Genomic DNA, 21,957 nt, shown 5'->3' with positions numbered 1-21,957 from the left:
GTAATTATTAAGATATAAATAAGGGATCTACTTCTGATCTAATTGTTTGGGATGCAGGGAAAGTGGTTATCCGGGGACAATATATGACAGAACTTAAGACTTATAAAGCAAACTCTAGAGCCCATATTCTCAACCTTGAAAAACAAGCTAAAGACGCTGAAAATAGTTTTATACAGACCAATACTCTAGAAAACTGGAGGCACTGGCAACACCTAATTAGAAGATGGAGACTTGCTCAAATATCCCTAACTAAAAACGCCCTGCTACATCAGACACAGCGCATCTTTGAATTTGGTGATAAAAATAGCAAACTGCTGGCCTGGTTATCCAAGGACGCGGGGGTGCCCACAGCCATCCCTGCTATCCTTGATCACAATAATCTTCTTCAGGTTGATCCAGAACAAATAAATAAGGCCTTTACTGACTTTTACAAAACCCTATACTCTTCCAGGGCCCATTACTTCCCTGAGGAATTGAATGTATACCTAAATAGTATAGATATACCAACCCTGTCGGAACCAAATAGACTTAACCTTGATAAACTGATCACCATTGAAGAGGTTCAAGGAGCCATAGCCGAACTTAAACCCAATAAAACTCCCGGGTCAGATGGCTTTCCCTCTGAGTTCTACCAGTGCTATGTTGACATCCTAGCTCCCAAACTTTGTTCTTTATTTAACGAAGTCCTAGAGGGATGCCCCTTACCTGCCTCCTTGTCAGAAGCAATAATAATACTTATCCTAAAACCAGGAAAGGACCCAACACAGTGTGGATCCTACAGACCAATCTCACTACTCAATACTGATGCTAAGATTCTGGCTAAGATCTTAGCAAACAGGGTCAAACCAATAATCACCTCCTTAATACACGGTGACCAGTCTGGCTTTATGCCCAGTAAAGGCACAGACATTAACCTGCACAGGCTTTTTGCTAATATCTCGTTGCCCTCCTCGGTGCCCGGATGTAGGATTGTTGCCTCGCTGGACACCGAAAAGGCCTTTGACTCAGTAGAGTGGCCTTATCTGTGGGAAATAATGCATCGATATGGCTTTGGTTTTAAATTTGTCCAATGGGTTCAAGCCTTATATCATGCTCCTAAAGCACGAATTCGCACCGGAAACACTATCTCGGATCCCTTTTTTCTATATCGGGGCACCCGTCAAGGTTGTCCGCTCTCCCCGTACCTATTTGCTCTTGCAATTGAGCCCATGGCTATTTTAATACGTGATTCTAACCAAATCAAGGGGATCTCTGTGGGGAATATTGAAGAGAGAATTTCATTATATGCCGATGATACTCTGCTTTATCTTAATGATCCTGGAATCTCTCTCACTACAGCCTTAGATATTATTACAACTTTTGGTTCATTCTCGGGTCTTCGAATCAATCAAGGTAAGTCAGTCATCATGCCACTGGATAGTTCTCAGGTTAATGTTTCCTCTCACCAATTACTATGGGTCTCTGAATTTAAATACTTGGGCATATTGGTAACAAATTCCGTACATGATTATTTTAACCTTAATATTAAGCCGGTTGTAGAGGCCTTCCGGAGGAAGTCCCAAGCATGGAAACGTCTACCACTTTCGCTCATTGGGAAAATAAATATATTCAAAATGATCTTCTTACCTAAATTTTTGTATGTTCTTCGTAATACACCAATTATAATTCCCAAAAAATTCTTCAAAAATCTTCACTCCTTAATTTCAACTTTTATTTGGACAGGCCAGGTTCCTAAAATTGCTCTTAATACCCTGCAACTGCCTATAGATCAAGGGGGCTTGGCTCTTCCCAATATGCAATTATACTATTACGCTGCAATACTAGTTACGGTTAGATGGTGGTTTGCTCAAGACAGCTATAACCCTGCAATAATTACGGAGGCGGCATGCTTGGGATCATACGAAAGGCTTACTCTATTAAAGAGACTCTGTAACATTAAAAAGATCCCCTGGGGGGTACTCACCTCGGGTGGGGGAAGCCTCCGGATCCTAATGAGGCTTCCCACGCCGTCCTCTGTCCCACGGGGGTCTCGCCGCAGCCCTCCGAACAGCCGGCGACTGTGCCGACTGTCAGTTCAATATTTACCTTTGCTGGCTCCAGCGGGGGCGCTGTGGCGACTTTCTGCACGGAAATAGACGGAAATACCCGATCTCCGTCGGGTCCGCTCTACTGCGCAGGCGCCGGAAACTTGCGCCTGCGCAGTAGAGCAGACCCGACGGTGATCGGGTATTTCCGCCTACTTCGGCGCCGAGAGGCATCAGAGCGCCTGCGCAGGAGCCAGGAAGGTAAATATTGCGTCACGGCTGTACGGAGGGCTACAGCGAGACCCCCGAGGGACGCAGGACGGCGTGGGAAGCCTCATTAGGATCCTGAGGCTTCCCCCACCCGAGGTGAGTACCCCCCAGGGGCCGTTTTGTCGTTACAGTTCCTCTTTAATATATAGGGGCACTACCAATGATGAGAGGTGCACGGTCCCGATGAAGGCGGTGTGTAAGACTTGGTCTGATGTGATAACATTTCTAGAAGTAGAGAAGCACATACCCCCATACACTCCACTATGGGACAACCCTAAATTACCACATTTTATGCAGATTCCGGACCCCATAATATGGGCTAAGGCAGGTATTAAAAACTTGCAGCATATTATCAAAGATGGAGTACTTTTAACAACGAGCTGAAACAGACATACTCCATTACTAACAAGATGTTTTTTCGTTACCTACAATTGCGACATGCATTTGCGGCGCAATTCCCTGGTGGGGCTCCTGTGTTGGCAGTACATGACCTTGAGAATATCCTTACCACACAGCATCTAGATAAACCTCTATCTGTGTTATACTCAGCCTTGCTGTCTAAAAATAATGAGAAAACTCTTCGTTGCCAGGAAAAATGGAACGCAGATATACCAGGCTTAGATAATACGGATTGGGAAGATATCCTAGAAGACTTTGTGAAAATCCCTATCTCAGCCAGGGATAGGTTAATTCAAGTTAAATTCCTGCACAGAACATACCTAACCCCTGTAAGAATGCACAATATTAGCAGTGCCAATAGTGTACTCTGTCAGAGATGCTCTATAGAGATGCTCTATAGTGGTTGGTACGTTTTATCATATGTTTTGGAGCTGCGTTAAAATTCAACCGTTTTGGCTAGCAATATTTGCTACTATAAACGAAATTACAGAATCACATTTTGATTGTACACCCAAACTGGCATTACTGGGGGTATTTGAGGAGCCAACATGTAACAAATACACACAATACCTAATACGCATATTGTGCTTTTATGCGCGTAAAGAAATATTACGAGTATGGAAAAGTGACGCGGAGCCCTCCATAAATATGTGGAAACGTACTATTAATCATGCCCTCCCGTTATTTCAAATGACTTATAAAAATCGTAACTGCCCACAAAGATTTTATAAAATATGGGCACCATGGTGTGACAATATTCCAACAACCGGATCTAACTTGGATTCTAGTTAAAACCTTGTCTCCTTCAAAACAGCTTTCGATGAAGTGTTGACCACTCCAGACATTCTGGGACATGTTTGGGAGTGAGCCCAGGGTCATTTTCCTTTCCTCCTTTCCTTTTCTCTCTTCTTTCTGTTCTTCCTCTTCCTTCTTTTCCTCCTTTGCTTTTTCCCAATCTTCTTCCAGGAGCGCTGTGTCTTCTGCACGCAAACACCTATTAATCCTTAGGCCAATGAGGTTAGAAGTTGATACGGAACACTTAAAGAGAATCCGAGGTGTGTTTAAAGAATGTTATCTGCATACAGAGGCTGGATCTGCCTATACAGCCAAGCCTCTGTTGCTATCCCAAACCCCACTAAGGTCCCCCTGCACTCTGCAATCCCTCATAAATCACAGCATTGCTGTGAGGCTGTGTTTACATCTGTAGTGTCAGTCTCAGCTGCTCCCCCGCCTCCTGCATAGCTCCGGTCCCTGCCCCTGTCCCTTCCCTCCAATCAGCAGGGAGGGAAGGGATGCAGGCGGGGACCGGAGTTCTGCAGGAGGCGGGGAGAGCAGCAGACTGACACTATAGAGATAAACACAGCCAGCTCTGACAAGCTGTTTGTCAGCAGCGTGGCTGTGATTTATGAGGGATTGCAGAGTGCAGGGGGACCTTAGGGGGGTTTGGGATAGCAACAGAGGCTGGGCTGTATAGGCAGATCCATCCTCTGTATGCAGATAATATTCTTCAAACCCACCTCGGGTTCTCTTTAATGCACACAGAATATTTTCATACTGTTTGTAATGGTTTCTTTCCATATCCCTAGCTGGTTCATATAATATCATATATAAATGCATATTGGATCTGTATACTTTTCCTGTCATTGTGATATCATTATATTGTATATTCACTCTGTTAATTTCTCTTGTGTGTGAAACACAGTGGCTCCTAATGCCTATCTTCTTGTTTGTTGTAAAACAATAAAATTGATTTGTTAAAAAAAAAAAAAAAAAAAAAAAATGGTTTGAGCCTTCCTGGGGATAGCTGGGTACTACAGACTGTTTTTCCTCCCAATTTTTCTACTCTGGCAGCTCCCTTGATTGACTTAATAAAAGGTAGTAAGCCTGTCATGATACACTGGACTGCAGAGGCAAAAAAAAACATTTGTGGAGCTGAAGTCCATATTATGTCATCACCCTGTCCTGGTAGCCCCAGATTTTTTATTTTTTTTATTTTTTATTCTTTATTGTATAAAGTTTCAATAATATAATACAGTAACAAATTAACTTTCAGGAGGGCATATGTAAAAAAGTGGTGATCATTCAGCTTTGAGAGATATGAAGACACAGCTCCACTTCAAAATACATATAGTAGTTACACCATTGTAATGATCATATAGTATGACAAAAATCCTGATGAACTCAGGTAATGCAGGTTTTGGTAGTCAAATGATGCATAGAATTAGAGCAGGAAATAAAGGAAAACTATAAATTTTAGGTGTTATAATTTAAGTATTTTAAGTAGGCCTCAGTTATTTGGACTGAGTTTTAGGTAAAAGGCTTGTTCCGATAATATAGCTTTAAGTAGAATTTCTCGTGGTGCAAGCAGAAGCATCTTAGTGTCTGCTTGAAGCAGATGATGCTAGCAGGTACTGAGAAGATGTTCCTAGTCCAAGGTCTTAGGCCTACACTGCCCCAGACAAATGGACTACGGGAACAATCAACATAGGCAATATTTATAAAACATAACATTCCTGCAACTGAGACAAGGGGGCTCATAGAATATTAATCAAGTAGGTGGGTATTATGACACCACGAGGGGTCTGAGCCAATCGTAAGTTTTGGGGGGACAGCTCAGATGAGGTCACATTTAACTCTTTGATGTTCATATAAAGAGGGAGCACAGAGGGAAAAGGGTACTGTACTCTACTTTCCAGTTATCTGGCTCTCTATGCTTCCTAGTTAGTATACTTGCTTCCTGTATGTATGCTGTAAATATATGTGATGTACATAGGACATAGGAAAGACTATTTATACTTTGAATGAATCAAACTGTAACACAAGATGCTTAACCACTTTACCCCCGGCGGTACGAATTTGTCCGTCCCTTTGATCATCCTTTAACCCCCAGGGACGGAGAAATCCGTACCTTCTGCGCTACCGCCGCTGTCCGCGCTCCCGCCGCTCGTGCGCGTGCACCCGCCACTCGTGCACTGCGCTCGCCCAGAGATCAATGAACGGGAAAATCCATTCCCGTTCGTTGATCTATGCCCCCGCAATGATCTGCTGCTTCTATTAGAAACAGCGCGATCATTGTTATTCTCCCAGCCTCCTACTGCTTCCTGTAAGCGTCCTTCCGGACGCTTACAGGTCGCATGTAAACAGACTCACTGTGGCCATCTTGTGGCCAAATAGTAAACTACACCCTAAAGTATTTTACACATACAAATACATTGTATTACACAATACATTAACTCATTACCTCCCACACTCCCCGATTTATTTATTTTTTGTTATTAAAAAAAATAAATACAATAAAAAATAAACAAAATAGTTACCTTAGGGACTGAACGTTTTAAATATTTATGTCAAGAGGGTATAACACTGTTACTTTATAAACTACGGGCTTGTAATTAGGGATGGACGCAAAACTGAAAACAATGCACCTTTATTTCCAAATAAAGTATTGGCGCCAAGCATTGTGATAGGGACATAATTTAAACAGTTTTATAGCCGGGACAAATGGGCAAATACATTTCATGAATTTTAATTACAGTAGCATGCATTATTTAAAAACTATAATGGCCGAAAACTGAAAAATAATAATTTTTCCCACATTTTTTCCAATTTTCCCATTAAAACACATTAAGAATAAAATAATTCTTGTCATAATGTCCCACCTAAAGAAAGCCTAATTGGTGGCGAAAAAAACAACATATAGTTCATTTCATTGCGATAAGTAATAATAAAGTTATAGACGAATGAATGGATGGAGCGCTGAAAGGTGAAAATTGCTCTGGTGTTCAAGGGGTAAAACCCCTCAGTGGTGAAGTGGTTAATAAACCCCTTTGAAAGGTGAAGAAGGCTGACTCCGCTCTATCTCCTGTATGCTGTCGCTGTAAATTGCAGCTCTGATGAGTTGCTGGTGCTGGAGCTAAAGGTGATTTCTTACATCAGGTTTTCCATTGAATAGATGTGATCTAATTCTATTATTAGTTCACCCGAGCTAGGTGCGGTAACATCTTGCCATTTCCGTACTAGAAGGCATTTAGCTGCATTTAGTATATGCCGAACTACCAATTTTTCATACGCCTTCATCGACCAAGAATTGTGATGCAAAAGGTAAACTTCTGGAGAGAATGGAACCTCTTGTTCCGTAACATGCTTCAGAAGCCTTTCTATTTTTTTCCAAAAATCTGAAAGGAGTTGACAAGCCCATAAGAGATGCAGTAGCGAACCAGTGTCTCCACTACATCTCCAGCATCTATCATCCACCTCTGGAAAAAGACTGTGTAGTTTAAGGGGTGTGTAATACCAGTGTGATAGGATTTTGTAATTGATCTCTTGGATTTTGGTGGATAAGGGGAGGTCTTGTGAGCGTATATACACATTTTCTCCTGTTGTACTGGGGTGAATGTTTTGCCAATCTCTCTTTCCCATTTATAAAAGAAGGACACTCTTTGGTCTGGGTGCAAGATTAGCCAAAGATAGACCCCAGAAAGGGTTTTTTTTCCACTGGCTCTGTACCATAGCATAATTCTTCAAATTCAGACAACTTTCTAAACTTTGAGGGTTGCACATCTAGATGTCTTAAAATGTATCTAATTTGGAAATAACCCAACCAATCCAGGTCTGGTCTACCATACTTTAGTCTAAGTTCTGAGGAAGTCAGCCACACTCCCTCGACCACAATATTGGACAGTTTCAAATGTTTAAAAGTTCTTTCCATTCTCTATGCGCATACATCCCACTATGAGTTGGGAAATCTGGATTATCAATCAGGTAAAAGAGGAGATGGCTAGTTGGAAATCTCCAATATCTTCCAACGTTTTCCTCACAGATGTACCTGCAAAGAGCCGTCCTGTGCTGCCACAGCTGCTCCAACATCACCAGAGTTGAGTTCCAGCGAGTTGGGACATCTATGATCAGGCGGTGTGATGGCAGGCCCTTAAGCTTCTGCTGGTGGGCCAGGGTTGCAGAGGCAGTGGTGTAGCGGTGGAAATGGCACACCAGCTTCCACGCATCTTCCAGCAGCTGGTCCATCCCTGGGTAGGTGCGCAAGAATCTCTGCACCACCAAATTTAGGACGTGGGCCAAGCAGGGAATGTGTTGGAGTTTTCCCCTGTGCAGTGTTGCCACCAGGTTGGCCCCATTATCTGATGCCACGTAACCAACTTTGAGGCCTCTGGGGGTCAGCCACCTCTGCTCCTGCTCCCTGAGGGCATTCAGGATGTGGGTGGGCCGTAAGCTTATCCTTCCCCAGGCTGACCAATTTCATCAGCACTTGGCAGTGGCGAGGCTTTGCGCTGCTGCTGAGGTGGGCTTCCTTGCGGGATGTGGAGGGAATGAGATCAGAGGAACCTGCTGCATGCCCCCTGATCCCATGTGGTGGCACCACCAACTGGCCTGCTGCCGTGCCAGCTGCCGCTGCTGCATTCTTCCCCTCACCTTCCACCAATGTCAACCAGTGTGTGGTAAAGGACAGGTAGTGGCCTGTCCCATGTCGGCTGCTCCAGGAGTCCATGGTGATATGGACCAGCTCGCCGATGGTGTGGTCGAGCGAACGGGCCATGTTTGCCACCACAAAATTGTGCAGCGCTGGGATGGCGGTTCTTGAAAAGTAGCAGCGGCTGGGGATTTGCCACTCTGGTATCCCAAACTGGAGCAGCGTACGCATATCACTCCCCTCTTGCACCAGGGAGTACGGAAGGAGCTGGGAACACAGGGCCCAAGCCAGCAAGCCGTGCAGCTTCCGGATGCGCCTGTGACCAGGAGGCAGAGGCTTGGCCAAACCCTGAAAGCTGTCGTTCAGCAGGGTCTGCCGATGTCCTCTAGGGAAGTTGAAGAGGCCAATGAGGACTGGTTGGTCACACCAGCTAGCTGCCGAGGGAGCACTGGAGGAAGAAGTGCATTTTCATGCTGTGGCAGGGGCTTGATGGCCATGAGGGAGGGATGATGCTGCTGATCCTGAATGCCATGTGGTGGGTCTCCTGCTCTGACCACCCCCTTCCTGGTCCTTTAGCCTCTTAAACTCTGCAAAATCTTTACAGTGATGGCTCTTCAGGTGGGCCTGGAGGGATGAGGTACCCATCTTGGACATGTTGCGTCCACGGCACAAGTTTTTTTTTTTGCAGCAGTTACACACTGCATAGCTTTCATCCAGGGTAAACACATGGAAAAAAAATCCATATTGGGGATGTAAACTGCCCCCTACGGTGCAAAGAGGGTGTGGTGGCTGTCCCTCTGATTGGGGGTTGCGTGTTGGTGGTGTTGCTGCTGGCTGAAGCAGCGGCAAGTGGCTCCTGCCTCCCACACCCACGGCTGGACCTGCCCCGGCCTGACATGTGTTGGCGATGCAATTGCCTACGCTCCTGTGCCTGATCCTCCTCCGAGCTGCCTTTGGAGACCTCAGGCACATAAGGACGGTCCTCCTGCCAATCATCCTTGTCGTCAGACTGAAACACCTAGTCTCCTGACCCCCTCCCCACCACCACCACCTCTTCCACCCCCAACATCCCCAGACACAGACCCCTCCTCATCCTCAAAATATGCTTTTGCTGGCCTGAGCACAACCTCATCCACATCAGGCCCCATGACCTCATCATAGTTAGCCATCAAGACACTCCCGGACTGAGGGACAGAACGCGCTCATCCAGGGAGGGCTGACCACTGGCTGCTGGGGTAGATGTCACAGCAAGCGGGGGGCGTTGGATGCTGCTTGGAGTGCTGGTCGCAGTGGAGGACTGGGAAGAAGTAATGGGTTGCTCCTCTGTCATCATCTCCATCAATGCCTGTCAGTGACTCTCCTGAATGGGCACACGGCTACCCAAGGTGCTGAAAATGGGTGCCACTGGCACTGCCAAGGTTGTTGGCTGGGCAAGCTAATGGATGCCTCTCTCCTGCATCCCCTACAGCTCAGCACCCTCTCCCTTGCTGTGGACCAGTCCCAGAAGCAGCGGAGGCAATGGCACTCCCTCTCCTGCCACGCCCATGGCAGACATTCTCTGTGCACAATATTTGAAGGTGGAAAGTGTGCTGCTTTTTACTGTCATAATGTGTGTGGGCCTGGGGACAGACGGAATATAACAGGGGGGCTTTATTTATTTATTTATTTATTAATTTATTTTCAACAGACAGAAAAGAAAAAAAAAATGTGCAGACAGCGCAAATACTAAATTCAGTAATAGAGCAGTAAAATTGGTGAACAAATGCCTGTCTGCACTACACACAGCACAGTAACTGCACACTGGCACAGTACACCGTCACTGACTACACTGAGTGACTACAACTAACTTAACTTGATCACTGCTGCTGGCTGGCTGGCTGGCTAGCTAAATACACTAATAAAGCATTAAAATCGGTGAACCTGCCTGCCTGCACTAAGCACAGCACTCAATACACTGTCACACTGATGACTACACACTGACTACTACAACTAACTTAAGTTAATCACAGGCTAGCTAGCTAAATACAAGTATCAAATACATTAATAGAGTAATGAATTGATTGAAAACGCTGGCTTTTACACCAAAAAACGCTCTTGCTTTTGAACAATATGGCCTGGAGATGCTCTCAGTCCACAGAGTCTTGCAAGCACGGAGCTTTTAACATGGCCGCCGCTTTATATACAGGAGGGGAGGGCAGAGCCTCTCCTCCTATGATTGGTTGCTCAAGGCCTACGCTGGGGACCTCTGATTGCCCAGGGACGTAATTTCCGCTAATCACGGCTTTCCGATGCCTAATCACGGGCGTGATCACGGGCTGAATACGTGTAACCAAGGTGGAATCAGTGATTGAAATTCGGATCACAATGTCGGATAGTGAAAAAATGCTCATGAATCACGACTATGTTGTGATCACGAGCTCGTGATGAAAACCACTGGTGTGCATACAGCTGTGGAGTGTCGCACACAAAAACACCACAGGAGACTGACGTGCTGGCCCTCAAAAGGGCTGTTTTGCGGTCTCCTGCGAGTGAGGAACAAGAACACAGGCCTAGCTAATGCTTTCCCTGCCTATCTGCAGAAAATCTGACCCTGTTCTCACTAACCGTCAGCAGCCAGCAGAGAATAAATCCAATGTGGCCACCACAACTGCTTTTTTGATTGGGGGGGGGGGGGGGGGGTCGGGTCCAGGAGAGGGTGCTAGCTAATTGGCTGCCACATGTCTGCTGACTGTGAGGTTAGGGGTCAAAGTTTAGCTCCATGATGGTGTATAGTGGGTGGGTCGAACACCCCATATGTTTGCAGTTCACTGAGAACGCAAACAGTGGATATTCACCAGGAACTGTTCCCCGACGAACCATTCGGGCCATATCTATATGTTTTATGCTGCAGATAAAGGGTCAACAAAGCAAGTATTTACAATTGCATAATGTGCAGTTCTTAAAGGAAATTTGCATAGCAGATTAATGATAGACAATAGGCGAGACGGAATCTATAGTGAGTATAGACAGTTAACCTGCTGAGCGGTCTGGACGAGCTCAGCTCGTCCAACACCGCCGGAGGCTGCCGCTCAGGCCCTGCTGGGCCGATTTTAATGTAATAAAAAGCAGCACGCGCAGCCGGCACTTTGCCAGCTGCGTGTGCTGCCTGATCGCCGCTGCAGCGCGGCGATCCGCCGCGTGCAGCGGCAAAAGAGGGTCCCCCCAGCCGCCCGAGCCCAGCGTAGCCGGAACAAACAGTTCCGGCCAGCGCTAAGGGCTGGATCGGAGGCGGCTGACGTCAGGACGTCGGCTGACGTCCATGACGTCACTCCGCTCGTCGCCATGGCGACGAGGTAAGCGAAACACGGAAGGCCGCTTATTGCGGCCTTCCGTGTTACTTCTGGCCGCCGGAGGCGATCGGAAGAACGCCTCCGGAGCGCCCTCTAGTGGGCTTTCATGCAGCCAACTTTCAGTTGGCTGCATGGAATAGTTTTTTTTTTTATTTAAAAAAAACCCTCCCGCAGCCACCCTGGCGATTTTATCAGAACGCCAGGGTGGTTAAAGTGTGCGCCAAAGTGTTTGTCTAGGAATCGATTAGACACAGTTAAGAATGAAAATAATGCACACACTTGGGACATTAGTCCCATACTGCTACCAGCAATAGAGTGGAGAAACTCTTGTTCTATCTTTCCACCCATCCCCCATTAGATGAAATTGTTAAGTGCAGCCCCTGTGCATGTAGATTTGTTTGTTGTACACTAGGCCATTGTCTAGTCTCTTCTTCCAGCATGCTAGTAATGGGGACTCAGCAGAGAGCCATTTTAGAGCAAAGTCATGCCTCGCTGCAAACAGTATTTCCCTTAGTAACATTTTGGTGCAGGCCCGAAGGCCTTTGTCACCTGTTTATCCAGACATCTCTGTGCGTCCATGCAAAAATTCCTCCTACAGAAAAATCAATACATCTATCCTTGTCTAGTTTCAGTTGTAATTAGAGTTTTACCTTCTGACAAGGCTTGAGCCAGTACCTTAAAATCTGCTGTTAACTCGGTCTCCATGGACAGGCATGCTATTTCCCTTGCAATACCCCATAAAGTGCAATGATCTTCTGTTCTGAAGCATTGTTTGAATGTGACTTTGAGCTTACCCCTGAACTTTATAGGTGTTGTGTGTTAACCGTTTCGAACCATGTTCAGATGATGTTGGGTAGCCACATTCTACTCTCCTAATGTGCCTAATAGTTGAATGACCTCAGTCATGCCTTCTATCTCTACACGGTTTTCTACCCCCATTCCAGTTCCCATGCCTCCCAAGGTCATATCCACTGTATCCCGGGACCACCTTCTGGCTACACTATTTCCTGTGAAATGTGCCCAAGACATAAAAGCCTGTACCAGGGTTGCAACGGCAGTGCTGCAATTGGGGTAGATATTCAATATTATCCACTCTTCTAAGTTAATCTGCCAGGTGATCAATTGAAATTGGGCCTCTATAATAACTGACCCTTGCGGTACCCCACTGCTAATAATTTCCCATCTGAATTTGTTCTGTTTTACCACCACTATTTGCCTTCTATCTTTAACCAGTTTTCTATCTACATACACACATTTTCTCCTAGTCGCTTATCCTCAACTTCGGCACCAGGCTATTGTGGGGAACAGTGTCAAAAGTATTTGCAAAGTCCAAGTATACTACATCTATTGCATGTTTTTGTTATATTTCTTTGTTAATGACTCATTAATAGAGCGTTTTGAACACTAAAAGAGAATGTCATTGAGTGTACAAAGCTGTCATCAAAGCAAATTGGCTTCAAGATAGACAGTCAAGATGGAAAATGCTAAGGATTTTCTCTTTTTTTTTTTTTTTTTCTTTTTTTTTTACTATCACTAAATCGATATGTGGACAGTGCAATACATATGTTAACCACTTACCAACTGCTCCACGCTGATCGGCGTGAGCAGTGCGGCAAACTCCAGGACCACTCCACACCAATTGGTGTGAAGTCCTGGAGCAGGTATTTTCTGGGAATCGCGAGCGCTGATGCGCACACATCCCCTTTAGTTTACCACTCCCCCCTGTGTCTTCCGCCAGCCGGCCAATTAGCATCACCGGTGCGTGGCGATCTTTCAAATTAGCCAATTGAAATGTATAATACATGTTGTTTTGCAAACAACATTTATTATACAGGCTGCTTCCTCCTCTGGTGGTCACAGTGTCCCCAGATCGACCACCAGAGAGGACGTCAGCTCTGTTGTAAGTTAACACTGCACACACACCCCCCCTCCTGATTGCCCCCTAATCACCATTTACTGGTACCTGTTGCATTGTTTTGGCGTCTGACTTAGGTCTGATTGACATCTGATCTCCTGTAACCGGGTCTAATTGAGGACTGAGTGTCATCTGATTGTCTGACCACTGTTGATTGACATCTGATTGCCTGTTTTCACTCTGATTGGTATCTGATTGTCTCTGATTGCCCCATGATTGGCTCTGATTGACCTCTGTCTGTTTCTGATTGCATTCAATTGTGTTTGATTGCATTTGATTGTTTTTGATTGCTATCTGTTTTCAATCTGATTGACTCCGATTGTATCTGATTGCCCGTGATTGCCCTCTGATCACCCCCCTGTCACTATCCTAGTGATCTAAAACCAATTATCAGTGAAAACTGTCACTGTTTTAATATCACTAGTGTTAACAGTTAGGCCAGTGAGTTAGCTAGGCCCCGTTGTTAGATAGTTAGTGTCAGTTAGCGCCCAGCCCACTACACCGCAGTCACTAATTAGTCGCTGATTAGCGTAATCACTGTCGCTAATCCGCATTGGTACTATATAGTATCTGTAAGTGATCGGTACTGATCGCAGTCAGATCTATATCCATACATTAGGGTCATCTTAGCGTAGGCTCCACTAAAAACGCAGTGTTTCCCCGATCAGGTCTGATCGTTTGCCTCCACTTGTGTTCATCCCGCCCCACCGCAGTGACACCCATTTTTTTTCTGATCACTGCAAAAACAGAATACAGTAGCCGCGGCGCTCTAAAGATCCGTTTTTATTTATTTATTATTTTTTTGAACAGAACTGAGCGATTGCAGCTTTTTACTTCACAAGCACTCCTTTTTGCTAGGTAGGTTTGCTCTCTTTCCTGGATAGTCTCAGAGGAATACCCACTAAATTTAGCAGCCCAAAATGGCAAGAAAGGGTTATTCCCTGGAAGGATTCTGTCCCGAGTTGGTTGTGAGTGATTGGGGCTTTTCATCCGACGAATTATCCGGGTCAGAATACGAACCTGTAGACAGCAACGGCTCTCTGACCAATAGTGACAATGAGGTTGGGATCCCTGCTAGCTCCAGGCATACCTGACCCCATGTCATTGGACTGCAGGTGGCGCAGGATCTGCCTCAAGGGAAGGAGTGTGGTGCTAGCGCTGATCCAGGTTTTCATGGTGAGGCATAGACCAGCAGCACAGCACCTCCTGGACTTAGCTGTTATACCCTGGTGAAGTGGTGAGCACTAGCATGGCAGTTGAAACTGGTTCAGTGGCACGTGTAGTAAGACCCCAGTCACAGCCACCAAAAATAAAATCCCAATTGGCAACCCCCTGCTTCTGCCGCACCCATAGTGCCCCCTTTCACCACACAGTCTGGAGTCCAGATGGAGACAGATCATCTAGGATCGGCCCTAGACTTTTTTCATCTGTTATTCACCGAGAATCTCTATGACTTAGTCGTGGCAGAGACCAACCGTTATTTATTTTATTTATTTATTGTTTTTATAAAGTGCCAACATATTATGCAGCGCTGGACATTAGTTTAGGTTACAGACAATATTTAGGGGTGACATACAGCAAAATGACAATACAGGAATACAAGAAAGACCAGATCATGCAGCACAGTATGAGTACAAGGTAATGCTTAGTCAGTCACAGGATGGGAGCATGCAGATTAGGCAAGTTACGTTCACTAAGATGTATAGCATGGGTTCACAGTAATGGCGGTGCATGATCAGGTAGGACACAAAAGGAGGAGGACCCTGCCCAAAGGCTTACAATCTAGAGGGAGATGTAAGGACACGAAAGGTAGGGGACCAGAGTTCAGCTGTGGGTTTAGAGCACTTGTGAGGGGTAGTAGGCCAGAGTGAAAAGGTGAGTTTTGAGGGCCTTCTTGAAGATGTTGAAGGAGGGGGCTGCCCTAATGGGTGGAGGTAGGGAGTTCCATAGTGTTGGAGCAGCTCTTGAGAAGTCCTAGAGGCGTGCATGGGACTGGGTGATGGGGGGGCAGTCAGGCGAAGTTCATTGGAAGAGCGAAGTGAGCGGCTGGGTGTGTACCTCTGAGTAAGATCGGAAATGTAGGTTGGACAGGTTTTGTGGACAGATTTGTAGGTCAGACAAAGTATCTTGAATCTGATTCTGGACTGGATAGGAAGCCAGTGGAGGGATGCAAGGAGAGGAATCTGCCGGGGTGGAGCGATGGGAGCAGTGGATAATTCTGGCTGCCGCATTCATGATGGACTGCAGTGGGGCTATTCGGGTCATAGGGAGACCAGACAGAAGTGCATTGCAGTAGTCAAGGTGGGAAATTATGAGGGCATGGATGAGGAGTTTGGTGGTGGTGAATCTTACAGATGTTCCAAAGGTGGAAGTTGCAAGACTTTGTGAGGTTTTGGATGTGGGGAGTGAAGGGAGATTATGGAGTCCAAGGTGACACCCAGACAGCGGGCTTGAGAAGTAGGGCGAATGGTAGTGTGGTTAACAGTGACATGCACATCTGGGAGGTTCATATATGGCCGGGGTGGGAAGATTTCTCAAACACAGGATGGATATGTGTGAAAACACACCTTTTACTGCATTATACAAAACACATTATACTACTTCCCATGAGTACGGCGATGCCATATGTGTGACACTTTTTTGCAGCCTAGCTGTGCAAAGGGGCCCAAAGTCCAATGAATACCTTTTGGATTTCACAGGTCATTTTTACTCATATGGCTTCCAGAATACTCCTCGCGGTTTAGGGCCCCTAAAATGCCATGGCAGTATAGGAACCCCATAAGTGACCCCATTTTGGAAAGAAGACACCCCAAGGTATATCCAGTGAGGGGTATGGTGAGTTCATAGAAGATTTTATTTTTTTGTCACAAGTTAGTGGAAAAATGACACTTTGTGAGGAAAAAAAATCCTTTTTTACTAACGTGACTAAAAATAAAACCTTCTGTGAACTTACCATACCCTTTGCAGAATACCTTGGGGTTGTCTTCTTTCCAAAATGGGGTCACTTGTGGGGTTCCTATACTGCCCTGGCATTTTAGGGGCCCTAAACTGTGAGGAGTAGTCTTGAAACCAAATGAGTAAAATTGACCTGAGAAATCCTAAAGGTCATTGGACTTTGAACCTCTTTGTACAGCTAGGCTGCAAAAAAGTGTCACGTGGTATCGCAGTACTCAGGAGAAGTAGTATAATGTGTTTTGGGGTGTCTTTCCACACATACCCATGCTGGGTGGGAGAAATCTCTGTAAAGGACAACTTTTTCAATTTTTTACACTAAATTGTCCATTTACAGAGATGGCTATGTGTAAAAATATGCCCCAAAACACAGTATACTACTTCTCCTGAGTACGGCAATACCACATGTGTGACAATTTTTTACAGCCTAGCTGTGCAAAGGGGTCAAAAGTCCAATGAGTACCTTTAGGAGTTTCCAGGTCATTGTTACTCATTTAGTTTTCAGACTACTCCTCACGGTTTAGGGCCCCTAGAATGCAACAAGTGATCCCATTTTGGAAAGAAGACACCCAAAGGTATTCCTTGAGAGGTATGGTGAGTTCATAGAATACTTCATTTTTTATCACAAGTTAATGGAAAATGACACTTTGTGAGAAAAAAACAAAAAAAAAAATCAATTTCCACTAACTTGTGTAGCCCCTTTCAGGTGACCGTGTTTTTTTATTTGTTTTCTGATATGTGTATTTATGTTCGCGTCAGCAGCAAAATTTCACTTGCTGTTGACACAGGACCTGGCAACAGGCAGATCCAAATAGGCGTATAGAGACAGTGCACGTAGACATATCGTCGCATGCACTCTGTCGGTCGCCTAGCAACCATCTACACAAAGGGGGGAAATTTCTAGAGGGAGCGTGAGCGATAGAGTGAGCGGCAGCGTGAGGGGCATAGTGTGCGACAGGTGCTTAGAACTGGTTATAACCAGTTCTCCTCACTGAAACTATGCAGTTAGGCGGCGGGAAAGGGAAGGAGGCACACTGCGCAGCAGGAGAGATTACCTCAGACATGGCAGAGGGAATCCAATGCAGCAGCCAGGCACCCCGGCAGCTATCCAGGCATAGAGAGGAACTTTATTAACAGAAAGAGCGACATAGACTACAGCTGGGAAACAAAACATAGGCAGAGCATCGAATGTAAAGCAGAGAGTCAGAATTGGCAAGATGAGTATAAATGTTGTTACTGCTAAGGGCCACAGACAGCATTCAGAGCCATAGTGAGGAAGACAAAAAAGAGCAAGAATTTGGTGTTAATTGCCAGACGAAAGTGACAATTCAGAGTAGCAGTAATGAATATATTCCTCTGATTATAGTGGCGAACCAGGATCTGTCTGTCTAAATATAAACTGACGGAACAGTAGCCTTTCAAAGTATTGAACAGTTTAATTATACATTATTGCATTTTGATGCCTGAGGAACTAAGACTGTGTCCAGTTTACATCCCAGTATAATTTAAACTATGTTGCCTTCCTTGAGACCTTAATTGAGGTGCAGCTCAGCCACTGTTGTTGTGAATCTGTGATATTGTTTCTTGTAAAACAATCCTATAATAGTTTTAGCCAGTCAAGTAAAAGCTGGTGTACTGTAATAGATGCTCTGCTAGAATGTTACTCCTGTAGAGTAAAAAGAGAAAGATGGTGAAGCTGAGTCACCTTGGGATCTGCTTGAAAGAAGGAGATATAGTACATGGAGAATAGCATCTAACTAAGAGGATAGAGCAACTGTTTGTTCGGACCTAGTTACCATCTTACTTCTGTGGAATTTCATCTTATGCGGAATCTAGGAAAATAAAGTTACTTGAGAAAGGAAAGAAATGATCTCTGATTACATTTATTTTATTTCTTTATTTGATTTATTGATTTTGCTTTATCTTTATTTTGTTAGGGTTTTTTTTGTTTAAGTTCATGTCCTCAAATTCTGGAGAATCTCCAAAGTAAAAATACAGCTGTTTAGAAAGGAGTCTGAGAAACCCTAAAGCTACAAATAGAGAAAGAAGCTTGGATATCAGACGCGAGTTACTAAAGAGGGTTTTGCTGAGCAATTTAGCTTGGACTTGGTAACAAGGGACAGAAACTGATTAGGATTGAAATTGCTCAGTAGACCTAATCTGATCTAAGCTTACAGCTGGATAATGGTGGAGAATATGATATATATCTATCTAAGAGAAAAGTGTTTACTGAATGTAAATATAGTGTGAAGCATATTGATAGTAGTTGTCTGTGTGAATGTTATAACCTGAGAAAAGAAGATTTAAGTAATATATGTAGTTGGATAATTGATTTCTTTGGTTGATTACTGACCAGTTTGACCAATTGTTCTGTTCAGAAATAAACTCTTAATATAATCCTTTATGTCAGTGTCTGGTGGATTTCTCTCAGTCAGGTAGAAACAAGTGTCAAAAGGGGTTACACTTGCACAGCTAGGCTGCAAAAAAGTGTCACACGTGGTATTCTTAGGAGAAGTAGTAGAATGTGTTTTGGGCATATTTTACACATAACCATGCTGGGTGGGAGAAATATCTCTGTAAAATGACAATGTATTGTGAAAAATCGAAAAAGTTGTCCTTTACAGAGACAATTCTCCCACCCAGCATGGGTATGTGTGAAAAGACACCCCAAAACACATTGTACTACTCCTGAGCACGGCGATACCACGTGTGACACTTTTTTGCCGCCTAGCTGTGCAAAGGGGCCCAAAATCTAATGAGCACCTTTAGGCTTTACAGGGGTGCTCACAATTTAGCTCCCCCCCAAAAAAAACAATGCCAGGGCAGTACAAGTACCCCCCCCCCCACACACACACACACACAAGTGACCCAATTTTGCAAAGTAGACATCCCAAGGTATTCACTGAGGGGCATGGTGGGTCCCGTGGCAGATTTATTATTTATTTATTTGTCAAAGAAATGGAAACACTTATTTATTTATTTTTATCACAAAGAGTCATTTTCTGCTAACTTGTGACAAAAAAATAAATCTATGATCTCACCATGCCCCTCAGTGAATACTTTGGGGTGTGTCAGTAACAGCAAAATTACCTCTGCAGTGGAGAGAGGCACGGCCGCCGCTCTCGCGTCTGACGTCACGGCGGATTCCCCCGCCGCCTCCTCGGCATCGCTTCCCACCAGGTCAAGTCTTTCCAGAGTTCATCAAAACATGGTAGCACTCGTGCGCACCAGGAGACAGGACCTTTATGCTTTCAGGAAGCGGGTCAGCTTGACCTGCTGGTCAGCTGACAGGCCTGGGCTGACTTTTGGCACTGATTGGCTGGAAACTGCTGGGCGGAACTTGTGAATGCTCTGTCTGTATTTAAGGCCTAAACTGTCAGTGCATCATTGTCTGCTGTTGCTGAAACTTTGCGGTTAAGCTCTCAGACCTTAGTCCGATCCCAGTGTGCTTTGATCCGGCAGGAAACCGGGGATTTCACACATAGCTAGGAACTGTTTGATAGCTATAATTATAATTTGATATTATTGCCTTTATGTGTATGAACCTTGCCTGAACTTCTGACTATCCTTTGCCTCACGATTCTGTACCTTGCCTATCTGTCTTGTTGCCGACCCCGGCCCGACCTCGATTCTGTTCTTGCCTTCTGATTCTGTACTTCCGCATATCTGATTGCTGCCGACCTTAGCTACCCTCTGACTACGTTTCTGTTTACCGATTTTGTACTGCGACCTGACCGATCAGTTACCGACCCTGCCTGTACGACCTCTCTAGTTCTAGTGATAGTCCCCACAGCCAGGGGCTATCACTTGGGAGCGTTCCTGAGCTACTGTGCACCTAAACACGTGTGATCACCTTTATTAAAATACTGACATTGCTGTACTCACTACTGTTGCTATTTCTGTATTATTGGTGATACTGCAGATCACCAAATAATCAGAACTCTGTCACTTGCTGACACTAACCGTTACAGGGTGTCTTCTTTCCAAAATTGGGTCATTTGTGGGGTATTTATACTATCCTGGCATTCTAGCACCTCAAGAAACATGACTGGTGCTAAGAAAAGTCAGAGCTGCTTCAAACTGCGAAAAATTCACTTTTTTGTACCATAGTTTGTAAACGCTATAACTTTTACCCAAAACAATAAATATACACTTTATTGGATTTTTTTTATTAAAGACATGTAACACCATACATCTGAACAAAAATTTGTATAAAAATTTTACTTTATTTAAAAAAAAAATTACCACAGAAAGTTACAAATATATATATTTTTTTTTTTACAAAATTCCTGTCTTTTTTGATGAATATAATAAAAACTAAAAATCGCAGCAGCAATCAAATAGCACCAAATGAAAGCTGTATTAGTGGCAAGAAAAGGAGGTAAAATTTGTTTGGGTGGTTAGTTGTATGACCGAGCAATAAATCGTTAAAGCTGTGCAGTGCAGAATTGTAAAAGATGGGCTGGTCACCAGGGGGGTTTAACACCGCGGTCCTTAAGTGGGTCAATAAGTAGAGCAAGTATCTATTTATATATGCAAGAAGTTTTAAATCAGGATGATACCATTTATTGGCTAACTACAAATGAATAAGAATAAACAAGCTTTCGGCCTTGCAGCCTTCGTCAGGTTTATATCCTGTTAGTTTGCAAGCTGGTGGTACAGACAGCTTATATACATGCAACTTATATATACATGCTATTTATATATGTGTTTTTTGTTTGTTTGTTTGTTGGTTTAGTTTTAGATCGTGTGCAGGGTTTTTTTTGTATTTTTTCCTAGCGCGTTTGCGGTTTTCCCGCATATGCGTTTTTCAAACATTTTGCAGTTTTATGCGTTTGTGGCTTGCACGTATAAAACGCATATGCATTTTCAATGCGTTTTATGCAAATCATTAGGAAGACAACAGGAAGCGGAAATGCAATACAAAACAATTTTTTTTTATGCATTTTTGAATATCATGCAACAAAACCAGCATTTTTAAAAATGCATGTTTGAAAACACATGCATTTTTGTATATGCGTTTTTTCATGTGACCCATAGTCTTCCATTAGCGGCAAAAATGCTGCATTTGAGATGGCACATTTAAATTTAGCATTTTTTAGTAAGCCTCTTCATTCAGCCTATTTAAAGCTATTTATTGTATGCTACCTTGTACTTGGCAAATAAATATGATTCTGATTCAAATAATGCCTTTTAACAGTTATTTATTATTTTAGGATTTGTTTGCACGATATTTAGCTATTTAGCTACCATCTTCTCTTTCTCTCTCTCTCCTTTGTATTAAACACTATGCAGTAATTTTACTTGTTTCCTGTTTCAGAAACACCCGTAGAGCAGCAGAAGTTTGGATGGATGAATATAAGAATTTTTATTATGCAGCTGTGCCCTCTGCTCGAAATGTACCTTATGGAAAGTAAGTATTGTATTTCCTAATCCTGTAAACTACAAATGAAGGTTGAACACCAATTCATCTTTTTTTCTTCTTCTTTTTTTTTTTTTTTTATAAATCAGAAATTATCGTTATTTGTATTCACTTTTTTGGAGAGAGGTAGGAAATTTAAAAGGGAACACAACTGTAAAACCTTACAGATGTCATTCTACCTGATCTCCAGCAAAATTATACAGATATCTGACCCCACAGGA

The 21,957-nt window shown here is 44.1% G+C and overlaps 1 protein-coding gene across 1 annotated transcript in view; it reads left to right on the top strand.

The window, feature by feature from the left end:
• Positions 1–21,957, top strand: part of GALNT2 (polypeptide N-acetylgalactosaminyltransferase 2) — a 1,163,038-nt gene that overhangs the window by 586,122 nt on the left and 554,959 nt on the right. Inside the window, exon 12 of the mRNA XM_068231909.1 lies at positions 21,635–21,727. Within this exon, the coding sequence (XP_068088010.1) occupies positions 21,635–21,727 (93 nt within the window). The remainder of the gene's footprint in view (positions 1–21,634; positions 21,728–21,957) is intronic.

The sequence above is a fragment of the Hyperolius riggenbachi genome, chromosome 4 (genome assembly GCF_040937935.1).
Source record: "Hyperolius riggenbachi isolate aHypRig1 chromosome 4, aHypRig1.pri, whole genome shotgun sequence".
NCBI lineage: Eukaryota > Metazoa > Chordata > Amphibia > Anura > Hyperoliidae > Hyperolius > Hyperolius riggenbachi.
This window is presented reverse-complemented; position numbering and strand designations above follow the sequence as displayed.